Source organism: Mangifera indica, chromosome 2 (assembly GCF_011075055.1).
Source record: "Mangifera indica cultivar Alphonso chromosome 2, CATAS_Mindica_2.1, whole genome shotgun sequence".
NCBI classification, from domain to species: Eukaryota; Viridiplantae; Streptophyta; class Magnoliopsida; order Sapindales; family Anacardiaceae; genus Mangifera; species Mangifera indica.
The window spans coordinates 14,624,648-14,648,786 of record NC_058138.1 but is presented as its reverse complement, the minus strand read 5'-3'; the positions used below and the strand labels follow the sequence as shown (position 1 = coordinate 14,648,786).

General features: G+C 31.8%; 3 protein-coding genes and 1 pseudogene across 7 annotated transcripts; 3 read left to right on the top strand and 1 right to left on the bottom strand.

The window, feature by feature from the left end:
* The first annotated feature begins 1,291 nt into the window (after nt 1–1,291).
* On the top strand, nt 1,292–8,299 carry LOC123208843 (armadillo repeat-containing protein 8). 3 transcript variants are annotated; one of them, XM_044626430.1, is made up of 9 exons: nt 1,303–1,921; nt 2,571–3,290; nt 3,919–4,014; nt 4,098–4,181; nt 5,287–5,521; nt 5,618–5,778; nt 7,304–7,582; nt 7,669–7,838; nt 7,948–8,299. In XM_044626430.1, the coding sequence occupies exons 1-8, from the start codon at nt 1,535–1,537 to the stop codon at nt 7,723–7,725; spliced, it is 2,019 nt and encodes a 672-aa protein (XP_044482365.1). In that variant the 5' UTR covers nt 1,303–1,534; the 3' UTR covers nt 7,726–7,838; nt 7,948–8,299. The 3 variants fall into 3 exon arrangements, with proteins under 3 accessions (XP_044482367.1, XP_044482366.1, XP_044482365.1); XM_044626432.1 differs by lacking the exons at nt 7,669–7,838; nt 7,948–8,299 and adding an exon at nt 6,656–6,747 and having other exon boundaries at nt 1,292–1,921; nt 7,304–7,442; XM_044626431.1 differs by lacking the exon at nt 4,098–4,181 and having other exon boundaries at nt 1,302–1,921.
* Nucleotides 8,300–9,240: 941 nt separating this feature from the next.
* On the bottom strand, nt 9,241–11,105 carry LOC123208845 (chaperonin-like RbcX protein 2, chloroplastic). 3 transcript variants are annotated; one of them, XM_044626434.1, is made up of 6 exons: nt 10,869–11,105; nt 10,442–10,765; nt 10,269–10,360; nt 10,128–10,185; nt 9,868–9,933; nt 9,241–9,536 (listed from the first exon to the last, which is right to left on the bottom strand). In XM_044626434.1, the coding sequence occupies exons 2-6, from the start codon at nt 10,763–10,765 to the stop codon at nt 9,414–9,416; spliced, it is 663 nt and encodes a 220-aa protein (XP_044482369.1). In that variant the 5' UTR covers nt 10,869–11,105; the 3' UTR covers nt 9,241–9,413. The 3 variants fall into 3 exon arrangements, with proteins under 3 accessions (XP_044482369.1, XP_044482368.1, XP_044482370.1); XM_044626433.1 differs by having other exon boundaries at nt 10,442–11,105; XM_044626435.1 differs by having other exon boundaries at nt 10,281–10,360; nt 10,442–11,105.
* Nucleotides 11,106–13,837: 2,732 nt separating this feature from the next.
* LOC123200468 lies at nt 13,838–16,357 on the top strand (annotated as a pseudogene).
* Nucleotides 16,358–21,296: 4,939 nt separating this feature from the next.
* Nucleotides 21,297–22,531, top strand: LOC123209660 (cyclin-dependent protein kinase inhibitor SMR13-like). The gene has a single exon (XM_044627787.1). It carries the CDS (start codon nt 21,680–21,682, stop codon nt 22,088–22,090), a length of 411 nt encoding a protein of 136 aa, XP_044483722.1. The 5' UTR covers nt 21,297–21,679; the 3' UTR covers nt 22,091–22,531.
* The last annotated feature ends 1,608 nt before the right edge of the window (nt 22,532–24,139 follow it).

Below are 24,139 nucleotides of genomic sequence, written 5' to 3'. Positions count from 1 at the left end.
TCACTTTAGGAAATCTAGTCGCTCCAATACTTTTCATCCATAATTTTATTTAAAATTCAATTAAAAATCAAAGAAATTTTGATAATTAAACAAAAAAACTACTTACGAAAAATTGTTAAAAGGCTTTGAGTTTTCATTTAAGAATTAATCTAAGTTGAAAGCATATCCACATAACAATGAAGTTAAAAACTCAATCAATTAGTCATCTTACAGGATTTAAGATGCTTATAATGTTTAATGTCTGAAAGTGTTAATTTAAAAAAATAAAACAAATAATATTGTTTTATGTGATGATGAATTGTGAAGAAAGGGGAGCCGAATTTCAAAAAAAATGCATTAGGAGGAACAACACATAGATGGACCATCTATTTCAACTAGAGATAATCACAATTATGTACTAGTTAACGTGAAAATGACACAGTCATAATGTGACTCAAAGAAAATAAAATGTGTAATGTGAAGTTGACGTTAATAATGAAGTTGTTGAGGATGATATAAAGTCGTATGTGACCATTAAGAGATGAATGAGTTTGTTGTCGAAAGATATAATATCGACTTGGGGTGTATTCAATCAAGGGGCACAAATGGATGATATTTTGTTGAAAAATTTTGAGTTTTATAAAACAATTATTGTTGGATTAATGTTATATACACACATTTTTTTAATACACAATTAGTATATAAACGATGTATAATAATGTAATTATGTGTTATTTTATCTTTAATTTAAAAATCATCCAATTATATAATGACATATCATATATATATACCAAATTGTGTATTCAAAATTATATACACATAGTTTTATTATTAATATTGAAATAAATTCACATATTACGGATGTAGATCAGAGTGGGGGAGCCCATATATGTAATATCTCTCTCTATAAGTATTATTATTTAGAGATAAACTACTACACTTGACTAATAAATAATACAATAACTTGACTTGCTTAAAGGGTTCAAATTTGAACTCTTTCTCTCTCATTATATATGTGTATAAATCGAGCTTAAACTAAATATTATTCGGCTCAACTTGGGTGTTGTCTAAACCATTCTACCTTAAGTAAATTATATAACCAAGTAAAATTGTTCCCAATAAAATTGGCATATTTTTAATTAATTCTCAAAAATTTAAAATTTAAATGATTTCCTATTAATACTTTTTCAAAGACTGAATTGACTAAAATGGCCACGTTATCTTATAATCAGCTTCCAATTTTAGTTGACGTCATTGGCCTAATACAAGTTTGGCTTTGATGATGCTACTTCTCATGAAACATTGAAAATTGCCTACCAAATATCATTTAAATCAGAGAGAATAGAATTTCCATCAAACTTGGGTGGGAAATAGTGATTTGGCCAATAATGAACCATAAAACATAATTTCCAATAAAAAAAAAAAGGTAAAAACAGAACCCAGAAATAAACAATTTATTAATTAATTTCAAAATTATTTTTTTACTTGCAACAAACCCCCCTTTTCTCTCTCTAAAACCTACGACCGCTCGCCTCTCTTCGTGGAGCTTGGCACCATGCCGACAACTTCCACAACGACCACCGGAAGCGGCGCCTCCACCAACGGCATCATCCACCGCCTTGCCTCCGACGATCAGGACGTTAAGCTCAGGGCTCTCCGTGAGCTCAAGAACCAAATCATCGGTAACCGCACCAAGAAACTCTCGTTCCTCAAGCTCGGCGCCGTGCCTGCCGTCGCCGCTGTCCTTTATGACGCCGTTTTGGTCGATGACGTTATCAATGCCAATATTGATCATAATTATAGTGTTAACAAAAATATCATTGTACAGTCAGCAGCGGTGCTTGGCAGCTTCGCTTGCGGCTTTGACGCCGGAGTCCAAGCAGTTCTTGAAGCTGGCGCATTTTCGAATTTGTCGCGGCTCCTTTCGAATCTCGATGAGAAGGTTAAATTTAAATTGAATTATTCATATTTTTGTTCTGATTTAATTAGTAAATCGTTTTGTCGTGTATTTCTTTTACTAAACTATGCAATAACTGAAGTTACGTGTTTGATTAATGATGAGCTAATTGTGAATTCAATGAAGCTTAATAGCTTTTGAATGATATTGGGATGCGGTTCATACATTGAATTGATAATTTCCGAGAGGTTCTTGCGGGAAAATTTTTTCACGCGGAAGGATCCTGGACCAGGAGCTAGAATTTGATAGGGGTCACAAAGGCTATTTTTATGATATTATTTTTGAATTTATGGCTGAAGTATTTTTATATTGCATGTCATGGATTGAAGTTTATAATATACAATGCCATTTTGTAAATTATAGTAAACTGTAAAAGATAATAGCTAAATGATAAAATGTAGAAAGAAGCAAGAGTGGACGCATGTCATATCAACTTGAAAGTGATTATGGACCCTAAACAGTGAACTAATTGAGCCTACTCATAAGTTTCATGCAAGATCACATACCATAATCCAGAAAAAACTCAATTTAGCTAATATTGTTGTTGCTTGTGTTTCTCTTTTGGTTCAATCACAGAACTGACTCCATTCTATTTACCTTATGTCTAATATTGACCATTTGTTTGGTTCTTCAGGTAGTAGATGCTGGTGCTCGTTCTCTTAAAATGATTTATCAATCGAAATTTGCTCCAAAGTATGATTTCCTTGAAGAGAAAAACATGGAATTTCTTCTTTCGTTATTGAATAATGAGAATGAAAATGTTAATGGGCTTGGTGCAAGTATCATTACGCATTCCTGTGAGACAAGTTTAGAGCAGAAGATATTGTTTGATGCTGGGGTTTTAAAGAAGCTTACTAGCCTTCTTAAAGGTTCTTTAAGTCAGAGAGATGCCAGTTTAGAGTCGCTAGCGACAATCTTCAATAACAATTTTGAAGTTGTTTTAAAGTTTGTTGGACCTGACAGTGGAAGAGCTTTGGGTTCTATAATTGAATTAGTGAAGGATAGGTTTGCACGGACAAGATTGCTGGCTTCCTTGTGCCTGATTTCCATAAGGAACACTTCTCCTTGCTATCTGCAAGAGGTAGGAATCAAAGCCAAACTTATAACAACTCTACTTGAGCTTCTAGATGATCCTGGTCAAATTGGAGAAGAAGCTTCCTTTGCTTTCTCTAGTTTGATAGCACAAAAGGATGATATGCAGAAACTAGCATTTGAGCTTAATGCTATTGATAAACTTTACAACCATTTACAAAAGGGTTCATTACTTCCTAGACGGTATGAAGGAATATTGCTGGCACTGGCTGACATGTGCTCAAAGTTGGAATGTTGCAGGGCTAGATTTTTGTCGCTGCAGGTATGGTGTTGCATGCATGTGCCAGTTTAGCAATTTATTATTTCTGGTATGCCATTTGCTTATTTCTTTACTTTATGTATGCGCTTACACTTTTTGGATAAGTGATTTAATCGAATCTTTGTTGAATCATCAAGACAGGGTTGGAATCTGTTACTCGTTTTCATAATCTTCAGTTGTGTGATTTATTTGTTACTGAGTTGCATGAGCGATATTCCTGAAAAGACACATCATTTTTTTAATCAATGATATGTGCATTGATGCAAATGCAATAAGAGTTGGCCAAAATTTTCTAATATTTAGGGGATGTACCAAAAAAAATTTTGGGCTTCCAACTAATTGGAGAGACAAACGAAGATCCTTGGATTCTAAATCTATGGAATATAGACAATAGATATTGATAATTTAATTGATATCCTCGAGGCAATTATAGTTTCTTAATGTCAGAAATGTTGTATTGTGTTTATCTGGACCTTGGTAATTTTTTTTTGAGGAAGCTGTTGAGTCCTTAACATATTTATTGTTGTGGGCATATCTAGAAAAACAACATGAAATGAGCATTTAGATATTTTTTTTGGCTCAATACTAACCTTCAAACTTTTAGTAATTCGTTGTTCTTTCCTGAAAATAGGTATTGAACTTGGTGATAGATGCTCTAGCACATGATAGTGCTCATGTGCGTACTGCAGCTTGTATTTGCTTGAGAAGCGTATCTCGGTCAATCAAGGTTTGCAATATGAATGTTTGGTTTTACTGTATCAAAAACCTGAATCGAATATGCATAAATTTTTGCTGATAGACATCATCCAGAATTTGAGTGCAGGTAATTTTATGAATGAATCGGTTGTCATTCCGTTGGTTAGGCTTTTAAATGACCCTTCTTCTTTTGTACAGGTATATGTTTATTTTTTCTTTTGAATAAGCTTCTTGCATATTCACTTATGAACCTTACGGAGTTTGGAAAGTAGGTTGACTATGTCTAGCAAAATATGTAAACAACTAAAAGGTTTTGGTTGTAACTTCTTTTTCAAAAATATTATGGAAAATTGTGGAAAAGAGAATCTAATAGCTTATATTTTTCTTTGTGGTCAGCATGTCCTTTCTTTTTTAACTTGTATTAGTTTAATAAGTATTCTTATCTGGTTCCTAGCAAAAAAGAAAAAATAATAGTTTTGATTGGCCCAATATGTCGAAGGAAGTTTCTTGCCTTGTCACTCTTTAAGCTTGGTAAAAAAATGAGCAGATAATGACAGAATCGATTGCTCAGTCTATTTGCTCAAGAATTCATATTTGATGCTTTTCAATTTCTTTATATGTAAATATGTATATAAAAGTGTTTCTTTCAATGAAAATGTTTTGAATATGCTTAATTTTATGCAAACATGGTTAATATAATTTTTTTTTTGGGTGTGTGGTTGATGTGCTGGTCTCAAGATTGCATCTTGATCAATTCTTGGAGTTAGATCGTATTATCTATTCATCTTTATGAAGATTTCTGGTTTGTAAATTAACACAAAGTATGTGAGTGAGACACATTACACCTCTTAGGGGTTTAAATTTAGTGTATAACCCAGACAATATGATTTTCCAGTGTGGAGTCTTTGGTTCAGATTTTCCTATGTACATTTTAGAACTTGTTTTGCTTCTTGAATTTTCTTTTTCTGCATGTTAACAGTACCCGATATGTAAATTATGTTAGCATGTAACAAAATTTTCCTGGAAATGTTAAATGATTATCCCACTTCAAAGCCAAACTGGACTCTGCCAAAATTTGCTAATCGCTGTGGCTATAGATATTCTCATATAATTATTCCTATTCTACATCTTGTGAGTATAATTGATTCGTTAGATGAAGGTCATAGTTTTGAATGATTGGAGTTTCCTTCCACCAATTACATAGTTTGGAGGAATTGTGTTGCTGACCATGTTAAGATATCATTTTGTCAATTCTTTGTGTTTTATAATTATGTTTCATTGAAATCAATGCTCTATTTTTTAGGTTGCTGCTCTTGGTGCTATTAGCAACGTAGTGGTTGATTTTATGACTCGTAGGTCAACATTTATACGGTGTGGAGGCGTGAAGCAGCTTGTACAGTTATCAAAATCAATGGATGCAACTATAAGGTTAAATGCTTTATGGGCTCTGAGGAACTTAGTGTTCCTAGCAGAAAATAAGTGTAAGGAAGGAGTATTTTCAGAGCTTACTGCTCCCTTATTAGCAAGTCTTATTGGTGGTAATGAACATATATGATTTGTGACTATTCATATTCCTTTCAACTGATATTTCACTTTTAAATGTAAGCCACTATTCTATTGTTGCTACAATACAGATCCTGAATCTTTTGTTCGAGAGCAAGCGCTGGCCCTTGTTCGTAATCTTATTGACGGTTGCATAGACTCTGTTGATTATGTGTTTGCTGAAGAAAGTGTTATATTTGATGCTGTTGGAAGACAATTACAGAGTGCTTCAAAAGCTGAAATTGGAATACAGGTTAGAAGTCTTTTATGAGGGAAGGTTGAAATGATTTTTGGAAGCTTAATTTTAATGAAGAATGATAAAGTGGAGTTCTTTATAGTTGTTTTTATTGTGACTTATTGTCAATGCTAATGTGTAGTGTGACAAGTTGTTTAAGAAATATAGCATGGAAAAAGCATCAGAAATCATATGAGGTTTGCCTTTATAGATTGTGAAAATTATCATAATCATACATTAGTATGGCTTTAACTTGTGCTACTACCTGGGGATTATTTGTGAAAAGCATCATGCTGGTATTGATGTGTCTTGCGGAGATATTTAATCAGTTTCTGTGTATGAATATGGAATGTCTCTGCAATACCCTGGCCTCTCCTAGTTTAATTATAGTATGAATTACTGGCTGATAAGAACATTAATGATTGATGTGAGGTTGTCACTGCCAATGTGACTGAATATAGAAGACTAGTGTGGTGGGTGTAATGCATGCACTCATGTTTTGTCTATAACAAAACATTATATGTAAAATGATTCTACCATTAATGAGAAATGAAAGAAAGAAAAAAAGGCAAGTTAAAGGAACTAAGCAATATATACTAAGAGCTGGTTCAGTTGGACTACCTTGCAGGGATAGATTCTTCAATTGCAGTAGTCATTTATGGTCATCAATTTCAAGATGTAAAAGTCTTGTCTTACTAATCTCAATTGTTTATCTATGGAAAGGAATAATTTTGATTGTATATATTTTTGTGATACATATCTTGAACCATTTTTAATTTTAAAAAATTAACTGGGGTATTTGAGAGGTTTCACAGAAGACTTAACATTATATTATACAGTGACTTTATTATTTTGTAGCAAATGTTATCTTATTTATTTTGATATTTTCATGAAGTCCACAATATTCTCTGGCGAGGGAACCTTGACCTGGACTCTGCCTCCAAACAAACGAACGCACACACCCCTAAAAGGCAGATGATAAATAAAGTAAGATCTTTTCTGGTGGATGATAAAAAGATCTTGATACTGATAAATATGAGAAAAAAATTCTAGCTTCATTGCTGAATAATAAAATAAGGGTCAAAATGAAGTATCCCTAATCTTTAGATCATCTTGATGAATTTTTTGTCTTATAGAAGATATTGGCTGAAAGCTGGATTATATAATTATAGTTTACATGGTATTAATCAAGACGTGCTATCGTATTTGTTCTTTTATCAAGTGAATCACTGGGAAGTCTATATATAGATATGTTATTTACTTCTGATTTCACTCTTCTAATTCATGCATCATAGCTGTTATTGTAAAAACTACTGCTTTATATGATACTTGAACTGATCAATATGGTTACACAATTGCTACTGATATTGTCAGATATGTTTAGAAATTTTATGTGAATTCCAATTATTTTTTGGTTGCTGAGGACTTTCTATGAAGTTCTTGCATACTGGATGAAAATGCGAGATGATAGGGTTGGTAGTGGGCCTGTTTACTTTTGCCCTCTCAACTTATAATATATATATTCCTAATCCTTGTTATGTAGGGTATGTATGTGCTCAGCAACGTGGCAACTGGAAAAGAGTTTCATAAGGAAGCAGTAATGAACCAACTCCTTCCACAAGCAGAGAACGGAACCCAATCATGTATGATGAAGTTTTTGCAGAGTAATGACAGCCGATTACGTACAGCTGCTGTTTGGGCTATAGTAAATCTAACTTATTCATCGAGTCCAGGTGCATTTAGCAGGCTTGTAAAATTACATAATGCTGGCATAGTTTCTCAAATGAAGAATATGGTGAATGATCCCTGCCTGGATGTAAAGGTCATTAATTTTACATCTCAATTCACTTTCCTTTATACTCATTTTATATTTACTATTAACTTTATCTAGTTCATTTTTCGGTGCAGCTCCAGGTCAGAACAGCACTTGGACAGTTTGCGACTTTTGAGGATGTCTCAATATGATCTTTGTTGAACCAAAATGATGAATACTAATACTGATAGGGTTTCTGGATTTTGGTTTTGTCCTTGTTTGTAAGATACTGTTCAGATTTTCTCTGGAGGCTTCCAACAATGTGGTAATGCTTTATAATTATAATACTAATTCGTTGATATCTTCAAATAGTTTTTTTTCTGTCATCATACTGGATTATCACATCCTTTCTCTCCAACTTTTTTCTTTTTCAGGCCCTAAGCATTGCTTTGAGTTTTTTGCAGTCAGAGCAGTGCAAGAGCTATCTTTCATTGTTGGTGATGCCAACCAGGTTACGTTTGCAACACTTATTCCACTGATATATATATTTTTGTCCTTTTTTTTTTTTTTGGGTGTCAGATAGTGATATAAACTGTATAATTATGTACTGTCTGAATGTATATTACCTGTGATAGAGTCCAGCAGTTTCTCCTAAATTTTATTTAGATATTTGCGGCTTCAATCTATTAGCTTCCTTTTGTTGTACTATCATGTTGTCACATTGTCCTTTTTGAGTGCTTTACGGAAGCTTAATTTAATATGGAATAAAAAACGTGTTCTAGTTTCTCCTTTTGCTGTTTATCCTGGTAATCTGATGATATAATGTTGTTCTTTAATCTTCTTTTTTTCAATCGATGGCTGAAAATTCTTAAGGTTTGTCAACTTTGAAGCAGTAGCATGCCGTCCTTTCTATCATTGTCCATCTAAATTTCTGTCAAAGTGCCAAAACTTTGGTAGAACTGATCCTTGCTTGAGGGTTTTGAAAGAACTTGATTTCATATGATTCTGCGAAATCTGTATCTTTCCACTGCCAGAAGGTTGAAGGAGTAAGTGAATCTCCCATGAACGGTGACGACTGTAAAGCTCCAAGTTTACAGTGCGTTTATTCTAGACCATCTGAAACTATAAGTATTAATCAATTGACTTGTCTGCAGGTTTTGTTAGAAGCGACAAATGCGTTGTTAATTCAATTGTATATTTTTTGGGTCTTTACTTTAGAGACAACCTATGTTGAAAGTGTTTGTGTGCTTTATAAATTCATTTACTGCAAGATATTCATAGATAATTATTCATTAGGAAATAGAAGTGATTTTTCTAAAGATTTTTATACTTATATCATGGAAGAACATTTATTTACGCGTCTGAGTCGTATGAAGAAAAAATTGTCAAAACTTAGTTTAGTGGTGTGAGACTCAGTTGGGTCATGGAGTTATTACAGAATCTTTGATGCTCCGCAATTATAAATGGAATTTCAATTTACAATTTTCAGAGTAAGGTTTATGAAGACGAAGATGAACTCTGAAATTGTGTGATTCTTCAAGAATTTGGGATCTCTTTTGGGGCTCTTCGAGTGTGCAGATTTTAGGGTAAATTATTAGTAGGTTGTGATTGTTTTATCTGAACTCATCGGAATCTATGTTGTTGTAATGACAGATGAATGCCGATCTTTCAAACGAGGCAGCAAGAACCTGGTAAAGGTATAAACTTAAGAGCTATGTGCCTTGATATCAGACCATATGAAGAGATGAGTGGTATTCATATGTACACAATTTCACAGTATACGTTTAGTCACCAGCTAAAAAAATAATATAAATGACGGCGATGAAACCAAAGCAAAGTTATAACTAGTCTAACACCAAGAACAAAAACCCCCAGAAAGCCTCCATTTCGGTGCCAATCGTCAGCCGATCTTCTCTGTATTTGTATCATCCGAGGGCCATATCACAGTCTCAATGAGGCGTTCTCGCATCAACTCCAGGTTCTCATCGGAGATCTCTTTGTAGATTTCAGCGTGATTACATTTCTGCATCAAGCAATTGACAAATAAAAGATTTTATCTTTTGACTCTAGAGGTTGGTGTAAGTGGTAAAAGGGTAAGGGCCATTTGTAAACGTTCAAGGTTTGAATGGTTTTATCCCAATGTGATGTATTATAATAAAGCTTATCTCTTAATTTATCTAGTCCGCAATTACCGGTTTAAGTGATTGCAGGCTCCTGAGATTTACCTCAAGGGTTCCACGGTTAACCCAAAAAAAAAAAAAAAAACCGTTCAAGTGAAAGGTGATTTGTAGGTGGGTTGTATTGAACCACAAGTTGAGAAACAAAAGCAAGGCAAGTCGGACAAGCTTCATTACCTTAACCCATTTTCCATATAAATGCAAGCGTGTTATCATCACTCTTTCTGCAAGATCTTGTTTCTCCTGTAAGCAGAAAAACGAATTCAATGATTATAGGCTGGCGGAACAGATACCAGTCGAAGAGGATTCTGAAAAGAGTAATACATGTGTATCTATTTTGAATATACAAATAAATACATATTAATGAATGTACACAAGTATATATCTATCTGTGTGTTTAAAGTATTTATGCATAGTTTTATTATTTTAAAAACTACCTTTACAAGAGTTCGGATGAACCGCTTGCCATCCCCAGGCTTGTTTGATACAACAAAACTGTTGAAACAAGGAAATCAAAACAGAAATAAACGAACCCTAAATTAGTTTAAATTCAAATTTCTTAGTTTACAAATACTTACTCATAAAGCCACCTGTATTGCGTTGGATTCATCTCATACAGTTGGTTCATCACAGTCCTCACTGCTTTATATGTGAAATAGTTAAGGATTTGCTGCATTCAGTAAGGTAAAAATCTCAGTCAGCTAAGATTGAAATTAGAAAAAAAAAAAAAAATCGTTAAGGATTTTCTCACCATTTTCACATCTTCAAAGCCATCTTCATACTGACCAGCAACTTCATTAACAATCACAAGTCTTCCATCTCTTCTCTGCTGCTTCATTTTTTTCATACAATTCTTACCATAAACCCTACTCCAAATCACATTCGAACTCACCCTCCAATCCTCCCATGAATCCACAAGCGAACTCCCCAATTCCAATCCCCTCTTTACCTGCTTCCTCCTCTGCAACCACAGCTTTCCTCCACTCTTCCGCAACGCCGCCGCCTCCACGCACAGACACGGCCCTGCATGTGAGTCCACAACCCCTGAACCCACCACCGATAACGCTACCACCATCTCCACCACCACAACCACAAAAATTCTTTAGATAAAAAAAAAAAACACAATTTTATTCCGAGATTAAAAAAGATAATAACTGAAGAAAGTAAGAGATACCCACAAGAGCAAATCAAGAAAAAGCAAGTGGGTATCCGATAAAATTGGATTTTTTCACAATTCCAGTTCAATATTCAAGGACGACAAATGTTGCTTGAGTTCATGACGAATGCAGAAAAGTGTTTTTATTAATTTTTTCTCATTTTCTAAGTTTTTTCTTATTTTAAAGTTAATCATGAATCTAAACCAAACAAACTTATGAGGTCCAAATTCTCCAAGCCAAATCAAAGTTGGCGTTTTGAATTTGGTGAATATTGTTTGTTTTATTTTATTTGTTCGAGTACTACCTGAATCTGGACGGTTTCTCCAGATTGGTCAGTATTTTGACACGTGGTGGGGGTGTAAGAATCTTTGATGGGTGTTCTGTGAACGTGTCATTTTTGCTTAAAAGTGTTTTAGTGATACTCCTAGTTTTGTTTGTCTATTCCCACTCGCAGCAATTTACGTATATACAGTTGCCTTCAATTTAGGCAATAAATTACTTAAAATTAATTATAAAATTACATAATTGATCTTTATTTACCAACAATTAACCAAGTATAATCCTCATAATATGTATTTTAAAAAATCAAATTCGTGCTCTCCGTTAAAGTTCGACAGGAACCCTGATTTTGACATAATTTACTCATATAAAATTAAAAGTCAAACTTTTATATATACATTCATATTGGGTTTTTTTATTTTTTTCATTTTTCAACGTGAAAATCACATTTTGAAAAGGAAAAAATTTGATGTAATTTGGTGGTTTTAGTTTCTATATATTGAATGATAAAAATTGAACATACATAATTGCATACTAGTGATGTATATATTAATATTTTAATTATAAAATAATTGATTTAAAATTTTAATTTAGAATTTATAGTTTAGAATTTAAAATTTAGGGTTTAAAAAAATTGGTCTTTTAACTACATTTTTTTTTTAATTTTAATTTATAAGGCAGTAACGGTACCAATGCTGGAAACATTTTATCACCGGACGCTTTGAATGTGTTAGGTCTATGATAATTTAATTATAAAGTATTTAAAAATAAATAAATTTCCAAAATTTACTTAGAATTTGAACTCCACGCAGCTTCAAAGGCGAGTGAGAATCTAAATTCTAGTACACTTTTAGAACCGTAAGGAAAAGAGATTCCACAAGACTTGCAAGGCACAGTATCGTTTCTAAAATTAAAATAATCAATATGCAATCATAATTTATCGGCACGGACAATTTTACCTTTTTTTTTTTTTTAAGTAAAATATTTTAGTGTTAACAAATTAACACGACGAATGAAAGATGACAATATAAAGGGATTGAGAGTTAATTTCTACCTTATAAGAGATATCAATTATCATTTTTGGTTTGTCCTTGTTATAGGGACGATAGATATTGTCTTTTCTTTATAAAAAAAAATATTTTTTTTGTTCCTATTTTATCTTTATTTTTATAAAAAAGAAATATTCGTTTGTATCTTCTAAATATAATATAAGTATATTAAATAATAAAATTAATTAAAACTAAAGTCAACGTACTATTTTAAATATCATAAATATAATATATTAACCGTTTTAATATGCATAATAAAAATTAAAATAAATTTTAAAAAATATAAATAATTTAAAACTATAAAAATATGTTAATATTTTAAATAAAGATTCTGATATAAAAAGACAATCATAGAGATAGGAATGGGGATTGGGGCAAGGCGGGGGGGTCAGGACTGAGCAAGGCAAATAGAGGAGGAGACACATACATCTCTGTCTCCAATTACAAGGATATTTTTTATCTTTATTATTATACTTATTTTTATCAGAAAATTTCTTTTTTTGTTAAGGTTAACGATTCAAAATTTGAATTAAAATTACTATCTCTAAGAATAATATTTCAATTTAATAATAATAAATTTAATATGATTTAATTATAGTTCTTGCAAAATCAATGTAAGTCTTTCTCAGGGAATTAGTGTATATATAAAATAATAAAAACATAATTAATATAAAAAATAAAGAAAAACATAAAAAGAAGAATGCATAAGAAAGACTACAGGACTGAAAATGCATGCAAAATTTTGTTATATCTCTTTCATGTTCCTCATGGCCCCTATTGATTGGTTTACAAAAGATTTGTCGTAAATACCCTAATATAGAAAAATAAATATTAACAATAAAGATATATGTATATATTTTTGAACATGTAATTAAGTATATAGATGATATATTATCATATGATTAAATAATTTTGAATTAATAATAAAATAACATCGATAACATTATAATACATTATTTATATATATTTTAAACACGTAATTGAATGATTTTAACCAGCTTGGGCCGACTATGAAATTTACAAAATAGCCCTAAGTGGTCTAATATCACAAAGTTCTAGTAATCCTGGGGGCCATCTTGCAAAGGCCAAGCCCAAAACAACGCATAATAAAAGTAAATAATACCAAGGAGCAAATAAAATCGTAATATGTTATTTACAATAAAATTATTTATACGTATTTTTAATATATAAATATATATATATATATATATATATATATATATATTATATAATTAAATAATATTTAATTATATGATAATATATATTTATTTATATATTTAAAATAAATATTAATAATATACTCTGTTATTTAATTATTTATTTAATAATAATTTCAGAAGAATTTTTTAGTGATTAAATTAAAACAATTACTTTACATTTAATAATTTAGATTTTATCAAAAATTTATTGGTTATCTGATGTTATAATTAAAATTGCTAAAATATAATTTTGATTGTTTCGAGGTCAATAATGCAAAACACAAAATTTGCAAACAAGGCCGAATTTTGGAAAATTATATTAAACGGCGTCGTTATTGTTTGTTCTACTGGTGAAAAAATTTCTCGACCGCGTTGGCATCAGCTCCTAAAACATATAAACTGAAGACCCAAACAAACAACGAAAGTTAATCAGATTCTCCGAGGATGTTCTACAGAGGCAAGTTAATATTTTTTTCATGTAATTATTAAATGTTCTTTCTATTTATCTCTTGATTCAAAAGGGTTATTTGTTTTTTTTTTTAATTTACATGAAATACCCAGCACTCTTTCAGAGTTTAGTTTTTGTATTCTGAGTTATTTTGCGGCTAATGTTTTGTTTTCCTCGTTAATTTTGATGCCCTTTTTGGTGGGTTTCTTGTGTTTGAATTTGAGTGTCGTTAAAAACTATTCATTTATCAGCTTTTGTTTGGTTTTGGTATTTTTTGGCCTTTCTTTCACGTGGTTTATTGTTTTAGTGGACGAATATATAATATGAAGAAGCCTAAGAAGTGGATTATGTTTTTGAAACCTTTGGAGAGAGGAGAATGAAGAATTTATGAAGTTCTGATTTAGTAGTTGCTTAGACATAGCAAGATGGATGTTTTGTGATTAGAGTATATTTTGTTCATGAATTCATTGGCTTAGTTTTAAGTCTTCATGCTTGTTGAGGGACGTTGGGTTTAAACAGCATAAGTTGATGTTCAGCCAAATCCGGAATCTTCTATATTGTTTAGCATACTTTAGTATTACTGGGTAAAACATAACTGATCAGCATGTACTCTTCTTTCTGAGTGCGTTCATATTGTTCATGGAGAAGGTAATGCATTCATGCCACCTCAACTTTCTTTTCTGCATGGTGGTCGGGCTTGCCTTCCATAGTACTTCAATAATTGATTTGATTAGATTCAGTTATTGAAGGAAAGGAGTATATAGAAGTATGGCTACCGAGAATGTCTTCCCCATCTTTCAAATGTCCACTACTCTATTTATGGAGGACAAACTGGACTCAATCGCATACCTGCCATTGGTGGGAAAGTAGTTTTTTCAAACATAATAAACATGGGAACTGCTATACTGGTTTGTTTTCTGTGAGCTCAATTTTATGTAGTCTTTCTATGTTGGATTCTACTTAATCTACTCTTTAGCACATCTAATACCCTTTATTAGAATTTGATCACAAGAAAGAAACTTTGTTTGTATGCTAATTTTGTCCTGAAATATCTTTATCTATTGCATCATACATGTAATGAATTTTAAGCTACTGGAAGGATTTCATATTACTTAGACTTGTTTGCTGTTAACATTCTTAAAACGGATTATGATTTCTTGGAGAATATGTTGAGATCACTTGAAACGGAAGAGTATGAAGTTATGAGCACAATTTAGAAACAAGGTGTCAAATCTAATTATTGCTCATTTAGATAAATATGGCTTAATACTATGTGACAATTTCTCTCTAGTCTTAAATCAGATTGTTTTAATTGGACCCATGTAGTTGAGTGTGGTGGCTTTTTCATCCCAGAACAGTCTTCTAAACATCCTATTTTATTTTATTAGCGGTGGAATTAGTAATGCATTTATTTAAAGTTGGATGAAACTAGAGCATATATAGATTTACTTGACTATTTCTTTCCCTGTATATTTGAACGATTAAAAGAATTGTGTGGTTTATTGATTTATTATTTTAAATTGTAATGATTTATATGTATTCTGTGCTCAAGTATTGACTAGTTGTCCTATGCTGGTTTCATGATTTATGGACACTGAAGCAAATTTGTTGATCGTATCAATGGGCATTAAATGGGTGCAAAGTATCAGTGTTTGATTGATCAGGGACCTCCATTCTATGGAAGTTCCCCAGGTTGAAGTTTTATGTACAATCCACGACCTTATGGGTATGTTAACCAACCTCCACCTTTCCCTGTTGTACAACCTTGTGGTCTTCCCTTTGATTTCACGGAAACTGATGTGGTTGAGTTCTTCATCGTCTGAACATTGTTGATGTTCTTTTTGTCAACAAGAACAGCAAGTTCACTAGAGAAGCCTTTTGTGTGTTGGGGTATCCTCTTCAAGTTGACTTTGCCCTCCAAAAGAATAGCCAGAATATGGGAAGGAGGTATGTTGAGGTTTTTGGAAGTAAGAATTAAGAATATTACAAGACAATAGCAAATGAGAGTTTGGATGCTCATGGTGGTTCACCTCCCAGGAATATTCCAAGAGCTAAATCACATTATGAGGGCAAGGACTCAGCTTAATGTACGGGGTATTACATTTGAGATGATATAATGGATTTCTTTAAAGATTTTGTATTGTCAGGAGACTCAGTTCATCATACAATGATTTCAAAGGGGAGGCCAACTGGCGAAGCATTTGTTGAGTTTGCAAATGCAGAAGATTCTCAGGTAGCTATCGCCAAAGATCTGATGACTGTTGGACGTCGTTACATAGAGTTGTTTCCTTCATCACAATAGGAGATGGATGAAGCAGCTTCAAGAGAATGGTGACTGAATCTTAAGTGCCCTTTTTCTTTTACATGTTATTTTGTATTTCTTTTGATCTGATTATTTATATATTAATGTTTGGGATTTTGATTTTCAATTTTCCCCCAAATCATTCTTAAGCCAACTGTTTCAACTATTCTAAGATCAAACTTTGTTATCATATAAATCTTCTTAGATTATATGCGAATTTTATTTCAATGTCTTCATTTTGATCATAACTTGACATACAGCTGCGCCCTAGGCAATCAGCAAGACAAATTTCTCCATAAATTTACTTATCAGCATTTCGAGGTCATTGACTTGAGGTGTTCCTGCCGCTGAGTAACCATTCATATTTGCAAGAATTGACCCCAAATGGCCGGTGTTTGAAAAAAATATATTAGGATTTTGTAATTTAGGTAACCAACTTTGGCTGATTCAAGGAGGTCTCTGGTGTCTCGAATAACTGGAAAATAGGAGGTCCCAGACTTCTCAAACTGTCTGGAATGGGAGGTTTCGAACTTTTCGAATTGTTTGTTTTATTTTTATAATCTTTTTATTAATGAAGTAATTTTATTTTATTGTGTTTTTACCTTTTATTTTTGTTGAATAAGAGTTAGGTTTCTAACAAATGGTATCAAAGCATTAGATCCATTAGGGAAGATAGAATGAGAACTAAAAAGTGAAGAATCACCAGAATCAATGTCGGAAAGTTGGTTGGAAAAAAGCTAAAAAAAATAAGAAAAGATAGCAACAGGAAAAAAAAATCAAAAATAGTTTCATTTCATTATGTATTTTGTGTTTTTATCTTCTGTTTTTGTTAAATAAAAGTTGATAGATTCACTTGAATTTTCGGAATGAGATGGTTTTCCATATATTCCGTTTGATACTTGAGATTCAGTGAACTCATAAGAATCAAATTCATTGATTTTGTTGCACTTATTGAATATAGAAATATTGTGAAGATTCTTTTTCAGTTATCATCGTCATCAAGATCATCATCGAATTCAATCTACTAATAGAATTGTCTTGGAAATATTGCAGGTTTTTTCCATAATTCCATTTAGAACCTCTTCTGTTGCTAACTTTGATGAAAACAGCTACTAGACTCTAAAATTTGTGTTTTCCATGCATCCCTGCCTTCGTGTGTTCCCCTTCATATTAGAAATGGAATCTTTCTTATTTTCTTATTCTTCATAGATTTTACAACTCTGATGCATGTTTACAACCTCTTCAACTAGAATTAAGCCAACTTTGAGGATTTTTTTTTTTTTTGTAGCGAGGAAACTTTATTTAATTTAGACGGTTTTATAAAGGTTAAACTAATTATACTAAATATGTGAAACTTTGAATTTACTAATTAATTTTATAATTATTATACCAAATAAGTCAAGTTTTTGTGGTATCACGAAAGTAACATCAATGGTATGTTTTGGTTAGTGCTCTGAAAGTTTTTGTGTTGTAAACATATTGATTTGTGGTACAATGAAATTATATGTATATAGTTTTAAATATATAAATAGGTACATATAGATGATATTATTATTATAGGGAGAAGGACTATTTCCCACCTAATTTTTGATGCGCTTTCAAAATGCCACCCACGGCAGATGAAAATCCATTTTCCCACCCGTGACCAAACTGCCATCTAATTTTTCAGTTAGGAACAGGGGTAAAATCGTCATTTACTATTTAAAACCTTAAAACTTTAAAATTTTACCGTTTCCCCCCTCCAGGTTTTAAAAACTAATAACTAACACATTCTCAAAGTTTGAAAAGTTTAGATTTCATCCCTAGGGTTTGCTTCCTTCTCCAGCCACCATCGACGGCTGACGCAATCGATCGATCTCTTATCTCCAACTACAAAAGACGACCCTTTGTAGCCCAGATTCCAGATCTGGAAGAACAGATGAAGGACGACGCTTCGTCGTAGCGTTTGGATGACGCGAGGAGCGATGAAGAACGGCGAAGAGTCGTCCTTCGTCGTCTGGGTGGAGCGACGAAGAGATCTTCGTCTCTTCGTCGCACCGTGCGACGAGGAGATGAAGATCTCTTCATTGCACCACCGCCGTCGCACCAGGAGAAGGAGGAGGCCGGTGATTAGGGCTGGATTCGAGCCAAGCCAGTTCGAGCTCGAGCTCGACTCCGCTCGGTTCAAGCCCAAAACGAGCCGGGCTCTGCTCGGCTCGATCGAGCTCGAGCTGGCTCGGGTTGGCTCGGTTGATTTTTTTTTAAATTTTTTATACAAAACGGCGTAGTTTTGATTTTTATATATACACAAAACGATGTTATTTTGATATGAAAAATGAGCCGAGTCGAGCATAAACGAGCCGAGCAGAAAATGAGCCGAGCCGAGGTCAGCTCGAGTCAAGCTCGAGCCGAACTCGAGCCGGCCATAAAAAAATCGAGCCGAGCTCGAGCTGGCTGCGAGCCGAGCTCGGCTCGACTCCAATCCAGCCCTACCGGTGATGACGCCCGAGACGACGTCAGGAGATGAAGTTGAAGAATGGGAGTGAAACTGCTAGTTTTGAAAGTTATGGGGGGCGGCTGTATTTTGAAAAATACGGAAATCCTAGGTTTGGGGGTGAAAATGTTAGTTTTCAAAGTTTAAAAACTTTAGGTAAGGTGAAATGTTAGTTTCTAAAACCTAAGGAGGGTGAATGGTAAAATCCTCACATCAATTTTGGGATGAATTGTGTAGACTAAATTGAGGGGTATTTTTGTCATTTCATCTAACAAGGGTAAAATGGACATTTTACCCGTATGCAAACAGATATCATCTATATTAACGGCTCACGGGTGAGAAAAGTGGATTTTCATCTGTCATGGATGACATTTTAAAAACGCATCAAAAGTTAGATGGGAAATAGTCCTTCTCCCTATTATTATATGATTGAGTGATTTTAAATTAATGATAAAGTAATATTTAATTATATAATAATATATTATATATGTATTTATTTATATACTCAAAACTGTATACGCATAATATTGTTTTTTTCGGTGTTGCTGATGTGGGATCAGTATATAATGTGATTAAATCCACCCTTAAACCTTGAAGCTTTCATGGATACCAGGTGTTTAGTGTTCTTTCTCCCAAATGCTTAGCCAATAACAACCGTTGGATTAGAATCTTAAACTACAATCCAACGACCAAAACATAATGGTACCAAAACAAGAAAACAAATTCATTAATCTCCAATGTCTAGAAATTGAAACCAGAACCCACGTGTGCATATGGTGTCACCCATTTGGCATCTCTCTGGGATCCCCTGAACCAGAAATGGTAAAAAAATAACAGCAATATAAAAAATGGCTTACCGACCGCCAGGTGAAAAAGAAGCTGAGATTTAGGGGTTGAAGACAAAAACTCTGCATACTTCATCAACTGTGTTTGTTTTTGTCCAAATGGGTTGATTAAATTTATTGGATTAGTGTTAATCCTATAATTAATTAATTAATTGAAAATTGTGTAAAAGGGTTTTGAGAATCTTGAGTATTAACCCTTGTTTGTTACACCATGCAAACCTTATTTATTCCTAACTAGTTGTCCATCCCAGATTAACATGGATCATCTTTTAGACTTTTTAAGTATTCCTTTTTCTTTTTTCAATTAAGGAGAAGAACAATGCTATATATACGTATTTTTTATACACAAAAATATACACACATAATCATGACATATCTATGTGTATATATATTTGTGTACTAAAAATATGTACACATAATTTTATTGTTAAAGAAAAATATGATAATCCGTATTTTATCCATGTTCAAAATAATAAAATTATATATTTATATTTTGAATATATATTTTAAGTACATAAATGAGTATATATTTGATATGTGTTATTATGTAATTAGATGATTTTGAATTAAAGATAAAATAACACTTAATTATCTGATGATATACATAAATATATATTTATTTGTGTAATTAAAATAGATACGTATAATATTATTTTTATCGAATAATACTATACGTATCTATTTTGAGTATATAAATAAATAAACATTTATGTATGTTAAAATATGATTAAGTATTACTTTATTTTTATCCCCCTCGATAAGAGTATTTTATAATTTTCATACCTGGCTAAGAGAAATTAACCAATGAAAATCTCTTAATTTAAAATTTCCATTTAAGTTTATGAAAAAAATATAGGAGAAATCCTTAGTTAGCGATAAAATAACCATTTGAAATCTAATTATTAAACTGCTAAGATGAACCACAATTTGAGTTCTACTAAAAATGATAAATCATGCAAATTTAAGCATATTAAAGATAATTTAACAGCCTAGATTACAAATTTATAAATTATCACCGAAATTTAAAATTCAAGTTCCACTAAAAAGAAGCATTTTAAAATTAAAAAATATATTTATCTGTTCAAGCAAAAATTCTGAAATTTATTCAATTAAATAAATAAATAAAATCAAATTTAAACATGATAACCAAATATTAATATCAATTTTATGAAATTAAAAAAAAAAATCCTCTTCCTATTAAGTTTTAAGAATGATTGGAAGGTAATTTAGTATGTATCCAGTTTTATGTATATAATTAAGTATTTAAATGATATGTCATTATATAATTGAGTGTTACTTCATTTATAATTTAAAATTATTTAATTACACATATAATCTAAATACCCAATTAAATACTTAAATTGATTTAGTAATATTTATTAACTCGTAACTTATAAATTTTAACAATTAATTAAGGGCAAAAGAAATTATATTATTTTAAAATTTGTAAAGAGTAATGTTTTATGTACAAATAATAATATGTTTTTATATGATTAGATAGTTTTAAATTATAAATAAAATAATATTTAATTATATATTAATATATTATTATGTGTGTATAAAATTATATATGTTGTTTGTATATATAATTTTATTTATTTTAAATAATTTTTTTATTATATAAAACTTTAGGGGCATTAAGGTAATTAACTGGGTAATCAATATATTAATATTAATAGGCTGCCAAAAATATTATTCCTAATCAATAATCCCAATATGCACAAAATTTGAAACTCTTCAATCACTCTCTCCGATCTTCCTTTCCAAGGGCAACGGGCAGCCCTGCCCTAATTATTCTTAACTCGAAATATAAACCCCTTTGTGTCTCTATCCGCTCCATAACTCTCCCTCTCTCCTTCCCTCTCCATTTAATTTCTTATTAGGGTTTTATTCAGGTGAAGCTGTTGATGACGTTCTTCTTCATCATCTCATATGGGTTTGTGTGAAAACTTGTGGGTAGGTGATCAAGTTTGAGCACAGTTTAAATTTACTGAGTCTTTTGAGGAGTAATTGTGAGCTTGAAAAGTTTTTGCTTCTAAAGACTCTTGGTGTAGCCAAATCTTTTTTCCTTCATCTTTTCGGTCAAACTTAGTAGCTGTCCTTTTTTTTTCTCTCTCTCTTAGTTTTTTGTGTATTAAGCAGCAGATTTCAGTTTGCTCTTGGCCAGTTTTAGTACACTGCAATTCTTGAACTTCAACTGAGGAAGAAGAACAAGTCTTTTTCTCAGTTCTCTGAAAATGGCTCCCTCTGAAAGAACAAGAGCAAGAACAAGATCAGCAGCAGCAGCAGCAGCAGCCCCAAAGGCAAGAAGAACCACCCAATATAAGAAGAAGAAGAAGCAGAAGGAGAAGAGGAAGGAAGTTCAAAAGGCATCATCATCATCATTAACCATTGTAACTTCATCAGATGATGTTTCAAAGAATAATATTAGTGATCACCATTTTGATTCTTCAAGTTCATCAAGTGGGTGCTCAACACCAAGAGCTGAGAGATACAGAATACCAGAGATTGTGACATGCCCACCAGCTCCAAAGAAGCAAAGAGTTGTCTCTAATTGCTCTTCATTGCAAAGAACTCCCATTGCCTTCTTCGCTCCTCCTGATTTAGAGCTCTTTTTCTTCTGTGCTCTTCGAGACATCTCAGTCTGATAATCAAGTGATACTATGCATACTCACATAATCCAATACATATTTGATATATGTCATTACTTAATTCTTAATTTAATGACACATCAAATATGTATTCAAAGTGAATATACATAGTTCTATTGCAGATAATTATATGACTGAATACGGCATGATATCCATAGATTTTCTTCAATTTGATAGTTGAAATATAGTGTGGAACTTTGAGCTTTTTTGAGGTAGGTTTCTTTTTCTTTGATTAATAATTAGACTACACTAATTATCATCACTATTTTTAGCTTTTGTATGGATGTATTGCTGACTTTTGGGGAGTTTGGGGAGTGCAAAATTAGTGTAATTTTATTAAGGGTGGATTATTTGAGGCTTGTTTGAGTGTGATTTCATTTTATTTTCAAGAAGTTTGTAAGTCAACTTGATAATTAATGAGAAATTAAAGAATTAATATGCTTCTTCTTAATATTAATTGTTCTTTTTGGTAGGGCCAAGTGATTATGCATGGAATCTTTATCAACAATGTGCTTGTATTTAATATCATATAGTTTGAATTATTTAAGATTCAATCTTAATTTATGGCTTTAATTTTCTTCTTCCTTTTTTGTGTTTATTCTGGGAACACTTACCAACCCACCCAAGACATTTCATTGATTGATTAAGAAAATTAATTAAGCCCTTAATTAGTGGCTAGAATTGCAAATAGTATTTTGATTATGATGTCAAAGTGAAAGTGAAAACTATGCCTTCTATACACACACACACACACACACACACAAACACAAATCCTGACTCCATAAAAGACTTACTCAAAAGTTCTTCGTATGTAACTCCACTTTTGGGATTTTGAGTGAGAATTTTACTTTGAGCCTCACTTGGTTTTAATTGCTTCCTAAGATTCTCAATAGTAACATAGTAAGAAGGATATCATCTATGCTACATGATACATAAAGTAATAGGTAATTTATGATTTGATGATGTGATTATTATTATTTTTTACTTTAAAATCACTCAATCAAATGTTATTATCTTAAACAGTAAAATGTTTAACAAAATTAGTAGAATATTAAAATTTTCAAAAAAAAGACATCGCTTGTATAGGCTTGGTCACTGTGTTTTGGGATTAACCTATCCAACTAATTCAAGGTTAGATCATTGTGCTCTAGAATTTATTCATCTAACCAATTCTTATGAAATTTTCCAATTACCAAAAGAATGTTAATTTATAATTGTGGTTCAACTTTAGAAATTAATATAATATAATATAATAAATAATGAGACATATATTGTTTTTGTTTTATGTACGCAAGAATATTACTATTTTGAGGTAGAACCAAAAGATGTGACATTCAACAAGCAGGTTAAGAATAACACCTTGGGAGGATGGAAAGTGGTGAGAAAACGAGAGAAAATAGGAGTTGTTTGGAAGGAAAGTGGGCAAACAAAAGCAGGAAAGGTGGCAAGGATGGTGTCAGAATAAGGATGTATATAGTATTAGTGTCCAAATTCACCCCAGCATCAGTAAGAGTATCCAATGAATGAAACGGCTCGTGCGGGTTGCGATCATTGTCAGTCATTTAGAATCTCAAGACAAAAAAAAAAAAAAAATTGTTGATATTATTATTATTATTTTATAACTTTACTCGATTACTTCTTCATAATTATATTTCTCAATTATTTCTTAATTATATTCATATATTTCTCTTAATTATTTCTTCTCATTATTTCTTAGTTATTGTAGTTTAAGATGTGATCTAATGGGGGATTTTTAGTGGCTTCTTTCATGATTAATTTATTTTAAATAATGGGAGATTTTTAAATGATAAATATTACTTAAGATATAAAATTTTAAGGATTCAAATTAAATATATATAACATTATCATTTTTATAAAATCATTTTACAAGTTTAAATTTGATTTTTTAAGATTCAATTAGGGTTATGATAAGAATCCCCATAAAATAATAATTATTATTTTTTAATTTCAAAAATAATAAAATTCCTCTGATAATATATCAAAATCAAACTTTTGATTTATTTGGTTTAATGATTATAGGGTTTG